The sequence below is a fragment of the Mus caroli genome, unplaced genomic scaffold (genome assembly GCF_978045245.1).
Source record: "Mus caroli unplaced genomic scaffold, Mus_caroli_1 scaffold_6, whole genome shotgun sequence".
Taxonomy (NCBI): domain Eukaryota; kingdom Metazoa; phylum Chordata; class Mammalia; order Rodentia; family Muridae; genus Mus; species Mus caroli.
In genome coordinates this window covers 24553857-24563820 of record NW_028227261.1, presented here as the reverse complement: position 1 = coordinate 24563820, position 9964 = coordinate 24553857, and the positions used below count along the sequence as shown (strand labels likewise).

The window sequence follows — 9964 nt, the reverse complement described above, 5'->3', positions numbered from 1 at the left end:
AGTGACCCTTTTTCATTTCCTGGGCTCTTTCAAGCTAATGCCTTACTACCCAGACTTCATACCCAGTTAAACAGTCAGTAGCTCTGTAAACAGACTTTATTGATTCCGGCCATGGGTGTGCTTTAGGTGGGGGTCCACAGAGGGGTTTGACAAGGCTATGCCCTGGGGACCAGGTTGGTTCTGAGGGGCAGAAGGCCATCCACCCACTCACAGGGCCGCTCCAGGAGTGTCTGCCACAGCTGCTTCTCCTCCGGTGTGGAATCCATCCAGGGCACCTGAAGCCCATAACTACTGCCTGGATGTGGGTGAGCCAAAGTGGAGGCTACTGTTACCTTGGAGACCTCGGGTCCCAAGAGCAACTTTCTGGTCCCAGATTATGCATTGTGCCCAAGCATCCCGAACCTCCCAGCTTGGCTCCCCTCAAGGGCCTGCTCTGCTCACCGGTACCAAGGCTGAGGCGTGTGCCCCCCAGCTGGCGACTGGCCAGGGCCCCATGGTCCCACAGGGAGAGCTCGGCACAGGCCTGGCGTAGGTCAGCAGGCCCGAAGCCATCATAAACCATGGTGTGGTTGAACACAGGGCTGAGACTTCTTCGAACCACTCTTGTGCGTTGGCGGCTGGCCCGACTGTCATCAGGCAGCACTGAGCTGCGACAGGGTAATAAAGGAGGGCTGGTCTTAGGCAATCACCCCCTGACACTCCCTCCCTGAGCCAGCCAGATACCATGTCCTGTCCTTTCATATGGCCGTGTTCCCTGGCCTTTCCCTGGCCCCGGCCTGAGATCAGGTCTCTAGCCCTCTTACACCAATCTTTTCTTAAGGCTTCCTACTTGAAGCTGATAACTGTTCGCAGGATTCTAGAGAGAAGTCTCTGAAATGCAATTCTGCTATTTTCTGGCCCAATAACCTTCAGTATTCCCTGCCCTCCCCTTTAGTTTCCAAAGCCCTGACCACTCTGCAGAGTAGAATAATATTACTCTGATATAGAGTAACAGAAAGGAAGCCAGGACGGGAGCCCCACTCAGAGCGCTCTACTCTGTTTCACTCTGGAGGGTGAGGTAACAACACCTGAAGCACCCAGAAACACTTTTAGAGGTTCTGTAAAGACTTACTTTGAAAACCACAGAGCTGGGGTGTAGCTTAGTGGTAGAACTTTAGGGTGACTGAAGCATTACGGTCAGTCCCCAGCATGTTAAAAGACAACTACCATCACCAACCATTGACTCACAAGTTCAGAGCCAAGCCCCATAGCTTGTCCCTCCAAGAGTTCCAAGGAGGACCCTTGTGGCCTTTGCATCATAGTGCGCATAGTAGGTGCACAGCCTCCGCAGACTGCAGCCTATGCTGGCTAATGTCAACTTGACACAAACTTGAGCAGTGGAACCTCCCTAAGGCTGTGGTCCTTTAAGACAGTTCCTCATGTTGTGGTGACCCCCCCCCAACCATGAAATTATTTCATTGCTACTTTGTAACTGTAATTTTGTTACTGTTATGACTTGTACTGTAAATATCTGATGTTTGCCACCCACAGGTTGAGAACCACTGAGCTAGAGTCCTCTGAGAGGAGCGAATAAGCTAAGCAAATGCCTCCGTAAGATGGGTCGTGTTGTGGCCAAGCCTGTAGAGCATTTCATTAAGTACTGATTGAGCAAGGCTAAGCAAGCCTTGGAGAGCAGCCCTCCTCTGTGGCTTCTGCATCAGCTCCTGCCTTCAGGTTCCTGCTTGAGTCCCTGTTTGAGTTCCTGCCCTGGCTTCCTTCAGTGATGGACTACAGTGTGGAACTGTAGAACCCTTTCCTCCCCACCCTGCTTTCTGTTCGTGGTGTTTCATCAAAGTAATAGAAACCCTAACCACATAGAGCCCCTTAGTTCCCCGACTCAGATTTTGTTGTTACACAAGGTCTCCTCTGTGGCTTCTGCACTATGTAGCTTGGGCTGACCTGGAACTAGCAATGTAGACCAGGCTGGCCTGGAACTCAGAGACACACCTGCCTTTGCCTCCCCAGTGCTGGGACTAAAAATGCACGCCACCACCAGGCAGTGGTGACGCATGTCTTTAATCCCAGCACTCGGGAGGCAGAGGCAGGTAGATTTCTGAGTTCGAGGCCAGCCTGGTCCACAGAGTGAGTTCCAGGACAGTCAGGGCTACACAGAGAAACCCTGTCTCGGGAAAACAAAACAAAACAAAACAAAAACAAAAACAGGCCACTGTGCCTAGCCTAAGCTTTTATTTTGAGACAGGGATCTTGTGTATCTCATGTAACCTTAATGACCTTGAACTGATCCTCCCGCCTCCAATCCTAGTTTATGTAGGTTGTCAGGGATCAACCCAGAGCCTCTTTCATGATAAGCCAGCAACTCCACCAACGGATACCCAGCCCCAGCCCCCAACTCCAATCCCCTGCCTGGCTCATCACCTCTGCCACGCTAATCTTGGTTGGGGGGACAGGTGGGTCAGAGGTCAAGAGCAGAAGAGACTGATGCCTTAGGCGGCCTCTCACCATTGAATGTAAGTGTCCAGGGATCCTGGTCGCAGTGGTATGAGGCTCTGAGCTTCCTTTACCCAGAAGTGTAACTCCCCACTCTGAGGCTGTCCTCCTCCTGTGGGGACACTCCAGTTCAGACTACCACCTCACAGAGCAGGTGGGTCTCCCACCTCTCGGGGCCAGTCCAACTTAAGCTCTCACTTGGCAGTCACTTACCCTCTGAGCCGGCAGGGACATACTTAAGGGACAGAGACAGCAGTCCACGGCTGGGAAGCTCATCTGGAGATGGAGGAACCTGAAAAGGCGGGGAGTGGGTGTGTCAGGAGAGAAACAGGATCATATGTGAGAAGGGTGTTGGGGACAGGGCCTCTACTGAGGAGTCCAATGGCAATGCTCCCCAGAAGAGGTGCCCTGGCTGGCAAGCCTGGCCTAATGGTATCAGTATGAGGCTAAGTGAGGCTCTGCAAACCGGTCCGTTGGGTGTTTGGTCCAGTGGGCCTGTGGGAATATCAGTGACTGCACACCAGCCCTTACCCGAGGCTGCAGGGGGAGCCAGGTAGCCTCAGAGTCCCAGTTCCACGTGTCTAGGGGCACTTCTACTTCTCCCAGAAAGATGTTACGACCCAGACTTTCGCGGTGCCACACGGACAGGCTCAGCACGCGGCCTGGGAGATCAGCCTGCTGGACAGAGTGCTGGGGACAGGAGGTGAGTTTCAGAGGCATGCCCTGGCGTCGCTGTGGCTCACCTGTTAGCCGGAGATGGTCTCCCCAGGTTCCTTTCCAGGATGGACTCCTGAGGCAGGGTTAACTGGGGTCCTAGCACAAGTTGTGGGGCTTCGGATTGCGCTAACCACTAGCTGTCTTGGCATTACTCTCCTGGGGCCGTCAGGGAAATTAAGTAACCTGGCAGCCTCTGCCACTCACCCCACTGAAAATGGTACCCTGTTCATTTGCAGGGATGACAAAACCCTTGATGCCTCACCCGCAGAGTCTCATTGAAGATCGGGTTCAGATTCCGTTTCTTCACTGAAGTCTTGCGCTTGCTCTGCTTATCCGGGAGGAGGTAGCTTTTCACGTAGCTGGGCAAGGGATGTGAAGGCTGGAGGTAAGGCCCTTCCAGAGCTTTGTCCAGCTCTGGGGTCTTCCCTAGTCACCATCCAGAACACAGCGCCCGGGTGAATGTTAATTAACAGGTATCCAATTTAAGACACCTCCCAATCATATTGTTGCGCCCATTTTGAAGAAGAGAAAACTGAGCCCGGAAGCAGTTAAGTGGTAGGCTGGGTGATGGAGCCCCGCCGCTCAGGCCCCCTGCAGCCCACCTGTGACGTAGGCACTCACGGATCAGAGCGGCGTCGCCGGGCAGCAGCCAGGCCCTGGCACTGGATCACCTGTACTCGCAGCTCAGAGGTTCCAGGCTCATAGCGCAGCGAGAAGAGCACCGAGCCTCGCACCTGCACCGTGCCTGCCTCTGCCTCCCCGGATAGGCTCATCAGGCTGCCGCTCAGCTGTGGGCGGGGCGAGTGGATGATCAGGGTCCCCTTAGGGAAGCTTCCTACAATGGGGTTTGCCTGGGCTCTCCCTGCTCCCAGCCCCTCCCTAGCTCTTCACCGTAGAGGAATTGAGGCTGGACACAGAGGAGCTGCTGCTGAGCATGCGGTCAAGAGAGGGGCCGAGCCCCGGGGCCTCTTCTCCATTCTCCAGGATCTTGGAGGTTGCTTTGGACTGGAGAGGGGAGAAGCGACAGGGGCGCCCTCTTACTTCCCTGGACCTTGCAGGGGAGTGGGGGTAGGGGGTCATTCACCGACGGTTCCCACCCCCAGGGCAGGTACACTCTCAGTCTGGAATCCGCTCCCGGTCTTGAGAACAGCCACTGGCTACTCCCGCCTACCTGGGCTGGAGTTGGCCGGGACTCCTGCTCCGCCTTCGGCTCAGGATCCAGCTCTGGGTCCGCCTCTGCCACCTGCACACCCCCTTCGCCAGGGGCTGGAATGGGGTACAAGTTGCTGAAAGAGCCCCTCTCCTATCTGTCCCTAAGCAAATCTGGAGGGTTCACCTGTCAGCTTCAGGCCCCAGGGGTGAACTAGAGTTGTCCCCGAAGGCCAAGTCGGGGTCCCAGGAAGAAGAGGAAGGTGGACAAGATGGTTGTGGGGGAGGTCGTTAAAAATGGCCTCTGATCCCCTCAACCTCTTAGGTTCCCCAGCTTACCCTGCAGCTCATCTTCCTGGTCCTGGGGCTCCTCCTCCTGACCTTCGGAAGCCTTTGAGGGTACATATGGTGAGGACAAATCTGGCCCCTGAGGAAAGCAGAGGGTAGAGGTCACGGTGGGGGTTAATGAGAAAGGGACCAAGGGTTATGCTGGGGTCAGAGGTCAAAGACTCCAGCCTGCTCACCTCACTCGGTGTTGGAGTAGGGCTGCCTCAGGGCAGGGCTACCTACCAGCTGCAGGACCAGTCAAGCCTGTACTTCACACCCTGGCATCCCAGGCCTGTCTCTCCTGCCGGGCCTGCCTGACTCCTAGGCTCAGCTGGTGGGGGCCCCAACATCTGAGTCCCTGGCCTCACCTGCCTCAGTCCAACCCCACCTTTTTTTTTTTTTTTGGTAGTAAGCTGGCGTCACACCTTGTGTGTGGTTGACAATGACCTTGGACTCCTGTTTCTACCTCCTGAGAAGCAGGATCGAAGGTGTTCACCACCATGCCGGGTTTATGTGGTGGCTGGGGACCAAACCTAGAGCGTCATGCGTGTTAAGCCAACACTCTATCAACTGAGCTACATCCTTTGTGTTTGTTTTTCAAGGCGGCGTAGGGCAGGGTTCCCTGTGTAGCCCTGGCTTTCTGAAACTCTAGAGTTGTTAAAAATTGGAGGCTGGCCTCAAACTCACAGAGATCCACCTGTCTCTGCCTCCCAAGTGCTGGGATTAAAGGGGCAACCCGCCCCATGACCAGGCCCTGCGTGTATCCTTATTCTTTGGTTTTGTTGTTTATTTAGACTTATTTGTTTTATGTAAGTACAACACACCAAAAGAGAGCATCGGATCCCACTACAGATGGTTGTGAGCCACCATGTGGTTGCTGGGAATTGAACTCAGGACCTTCGGAAGAGCAGTTAGTACTCTTTCCCCACTGAGCCATCTCTCCAGCCTCTACATCCTTATTCTTATGAGCTGGAATTACAAATGCCAGCTAGGTGCAGGTTGAGCAAGAAGCTGGTGAAGCCCAGGGACAGAAGAGACTTGTCCAGGTCTCCTGATCCCCGTAGCGTAGCGGGGTTCCTTCACCAGCACATTCACCCCCATTCGGAACCACAGTGCCCTTGCTATTAACTGAGTCTCTGGGTACTCACTTGGGTCTCAGTGTTTCTCTCTGGAGCTGCCACCTCTATGGAGACCCTGGAAGGAGGGAGCCAGAGTTTTCAGGGCTGGGCAGCTGCCCATCCCCCGCTCCTCTATGTGCTGCCTCCTCACCTGGACTCCGGCTCTCCTTCAATGGTGTCTTCCCCAGCAGCCTCTGCTTCACCATCACTCCCCAGAGCCTGGTCCCCTGGGCTCAGGTGAGAGATTCTGTGAGCCTGCGTTCTCAGGAAGCCCCATACTGGCCATGACCCACACGATACATAGATGCCCTTCCACCTCCTAGAGCCCGCAGACAGGCAGGGCCACTCAGACATTCGGTATGGGGGCAGCCAGGACTTGACCCCAGTCCTGCCCATTTATGATCTGCTCCCTTGGTTTCCCGGGCTCGCCCTCCCTGCCTTAGGGTCTCCTCTCACCCTTCGGGCTCTTCTTCCTTCGGATAGAAGCCCGGACGAGGTCAGAACCAAAATGGGCGTGATGGTGCCTCTGGGAACGGGCTTCTTGGAACCAGTCCCCTGTCAGAATCTTCAGCTGCCAGGGGTCTGCCAGGGAGGCCCGGAGCTTGCTAGATGACAGTAGAGGACACAGCTGTCACAACTCAACTAACCAACATTCCTGGTACCTGCTCTGGACCGAGGACCAGGGAGTCAACAGCAAATCACACTGGACCCTTGTCCGGGAGCCACTCAAACTACTAAGGAGACAGGATCAGGAGACAGAATCCAGACTGGACAAGCTGAGTGATGGAGGGAAGGGCTCTGTGGGGATGAATCCAGGAAGACTCCCCAGAGGCGCTGACATGTGTACCATTTTTTCTTCTTCTTCTTCTTCTTTTTTTTTTTTTTTTAAGATTTATTTACTATATCTTCAGACACACCAGAAGATGGGATCAGATCTTATTATGGGTGGTTGGGAGCCAACCTGTGGTTGCTGGGATTTGAACTTAGAACCTTCGGAAGAGCAGTCAGTGCTCTTAACCGCTGAGCCATCTCTCCAGCCCAGTGAACCATTTCTTGAAGGAATAACTTGGGATTCTCCAGGTTGAGCAGCATAGTAATCGCTGTTCATCAAGTGGTTATCGTGGGCCATGCCTGATAGTTTATTTTGCACGTTACGTGTCACGTGTGCATGGTATGCATGCCTGTATGCTCCCATGTATGTGGTCACACGCATGTGGAGGTCAGAGACTGAACTTGCTCATCTTCAGCTCTCTCCATCCTATATACTGAGGCAAGGTCTCTCACTTAAGCTCCAAACTCAGTGCTTTCGTGAGTCTAGCTAGCCAGCTTGCTCCAGCAATTCCCTAGCACCATTGCCGGAGTGCTGGGGCAGTGAGTGGGCCACTTTACCCCTGGCATTTATGTGGGTGCTGGAGATATGAACTCCATTTCTCAAGCCTATGCAGCAAGCGTTTTACCCACGGAACCATCTCCCTGACCCCTTAGCTGATGTTTCAGGGGAGAAAGGGGAGGTTCAAGGTCAAAGTAGCTGCCCAAGGTTACACAGCTGTCACTCTTGAGGTCCTCTGCCACTTCTGCTCCTCTGGGGAGACGAAATATCTTCGTCTTGGAAGTCAAAAGTATTCAGGGATTAGGGGACACTCTCGTGGCTATAGCAGGTTTATGTATATCTGGGAGCTGCCAGGAACCGATCAGGGTGACCTATGGGCACACTTAAAGGCTTTGACACTAGGTTCTAAGGGCTGAGGGAGAGTCCAGAAGGGTAGTACTAAGGACAGGCAGTATCTGTCCAACAAAGTATCCTGTCCCAAGGTGGCGGACAGAGTAGAAAAACCCAAAGACAGGGAGGCTAGGGAGGGACCTGTCACAGGTTTGAGAGAAGTGAAGAGCTCTGAGCTAGCCAAGGTCAATGGAGACCAAAAGGTAGCGCCAAGAACCACCCAGACCCAACCACCAGCATCCAAGGACCCTGAATCCCTTCCTTCTATCTGATGGCTGTCCCGTCTCACCTGACCCGCCCTTCCTCCAGCTGGCGCAGGTGGGCATCTCGTTTGAGGACATCAGAGATGGCCTCCTGTTCCTCCTCTGTCAGGAAGCTGAGGTCCAGCAACCCCTCAGCTTCAGATCCTGGTCCATGTGCCATGGGGAGGGAGGGCAGGGCCCAAAGCCTCTCCTGAGATGGGTGGCCTCTCTGGGGCATCAGCTGGGGTTGTGCCCCAGCTGGGCATATGTAGCTTCCTGTGGATAAACCAAGGGCTGATTGGTATCTCTCAAATGTGCAGCTCACATCCTGAAGCCAGCTGTCGACTGTCTCCCAAGCGTATGCAGGAGTAATAAAGACCAAGCAAAGGAAGGCCAGGTCAAGGTGAGGTGGGGTGTAAGTGATGCACTGCAAGAGATGCACATATGCGCATGCTCCTAAGGATGAATGTCAGAGTATTGCAAGACAGTACACACTGATACACGTACCCACTGTTCTACACACATTCCAGATACCTAGACAAAGACAGTTACATGCACGCACACCCCCACGAAGGGACTGTGCACACATACCCAGAGACCTATGCCCAAGAGCTGTGCAGCACAGTAATTCTTAACCCTGCGCACAGTATGCCCATAAACCTGCACGAAGTATGCCCACTTTGAGGACAAGTATGCACTCACATACAAGAATAAGTCCCTGCGTATCCACAGGTCTCTCTGGATCTCCTCACACACTACCCGTCTAACCTGCTGCATACTACTAGAAACTCAGGATAGCTCACTCCCCTCAAAGCCAATATTTTGCACACAACATAACCTGAGTCTTAATAAAATGCAAAAATATACCTGCATAAACATGTGGATGCATGCACAGCCCTCTCCACCGCTCATGTTTATCCTCTACCCAGCCTGCCTCTGCCCTTGCCTCCCTCCACCCTGCCCTGGCCCATTTGGCCTTCCTGTCTGAGGCAACCTCCTCCCCAACCCTCACCCCAACTTCCTCCCCCGACTCCTGTAGCACCCAGTTCCACTGAGGCTACCTGCCTGAGATTCCTCCCCACCAGCCCTTTCTCTCTCTCGTGACTTTCTCTGAACTACTGTACTTGAGGTGCTGGTATCAAGCTAGCTTGGGACTTTTCTATGGCGGGGTGTATGAGCATCGCCGTGTCCTGTTGTCCTGCTGCGTTAGTAGACATGTCTGCAAGCCAAGGTAAAACAGAGCATCTGTCCCTGAGTGCTGTGTCGCCTTATGATACTACAGAGTCTTACAGGAGTGTCGCTGCTGTGGGCAGTGACTTGCTGGGAGCCAGTGCCGTGTGGGTATGTGCATTTCTTCCTGTGTGGTCAGCCAGCCCAGGCTGGCTGGCTTGTGGTGTGTACGTTAGTACCCCCGGGGACCACCAGATATGGGAGTGAAGGTGGAAGACATTTGGCAAAACTGCCTGGCTTTGTCTTACAGGTTGGCTTGGTCTGGGCTGTGGGCCTATACAAGGCCAGGATCTCTCTACCTCAAGTTGTATCTCTTTCAGAGGTAGATTAAGCATCAGGTGTCCCTTGCCCTGTACTAACACTGTGGGACAGGGACCCTTTAGTGATTGAAAGTTAGTATGTGTATCTGGGCAGGCCAGAGTCATAATCTTGCTTACACCTCACCCCCACTCCGCCCAAACTCCTGAGGTACCAGAATGTGGTCAGGACACCAGGTGGCAGTGCCTGTCCCTTAGACCACTGGGTGTGTTACCTGTAAGGGTCCAGTAGGGAAGACAACTTCAAAGGCGACTCCAGCTCTCCAGGAAGACAGTTCAGAGACTAGAAAGGCTGTGGGGACTAAAGCTGACTCGCCCAGCAGCTGCTGCCCCAGTCCCGAGGAGGTGGAGGAGGAGGAGGAGGAGGAGGAGGAGACACCTCAGCAGGGCCTGGTGCAAAACCGGGCCTGGACTGCAGCTCCTCAGGGTGCACTGGGTGCACCCATGACAGCTGTCAGAGAACCCAGGGCCAGTTTTGTGGGCCCCTGTGGTTGGGCCTGACTGTACTATATGTACCAGACTTACCCAGGAACTAAAGCAAACCTCACCTACAGGGCTAGCTCGGGGCCTTGGTTGGTCCATCTGTGGAATGGGTAGCAGAGAGTTGCTAGACAATTGCTTTGAAAGCAGAGTTAGAAACTTCTAAGAACCGTGGTA

At 54.0% G+C, this 9964-nt stretch overlaps 1 protein-coding gene across 1 annotated transcript; it reads right to left on the bottom strand.

Annotated features, from left to right (window-relative positions):
• Nucleotides 1–86: 86 nt before the first annotated feature.
• Sytl1 (synaptotagmin like 1) lies at nt 87–9668 on the bottom strand. The gene is made up of 15 exons (XM_021160832.3): nt 9523–9668; nt 7808–8036; nt 6255–6403; nt 5950–6025; nt 5829–5874; nt 4693–4780; nt 4376–4470; nt 4096–4209; nt 3826–3992; nt 3467–3563; nt 3019–3177; nt 2701–2779; nt 2500–2599; nt 442–647; nt 87–295 (listed from the first exon to the last, which is right to left on the bottom strand). Exons 2-15 carry the CDS (start codon nt 7996–7998, stop codon nt 156–158), a joined length of 1707 nt encoding a protein of 568 aa, XP_021016491.1. The 5' UTR covers nt 7999–8036; nt 9523–9668; the 3' UTR covers nt 87–155.
• Between the last annotated feature and the right edge of the window lie 296 nt (nt 9669–9964).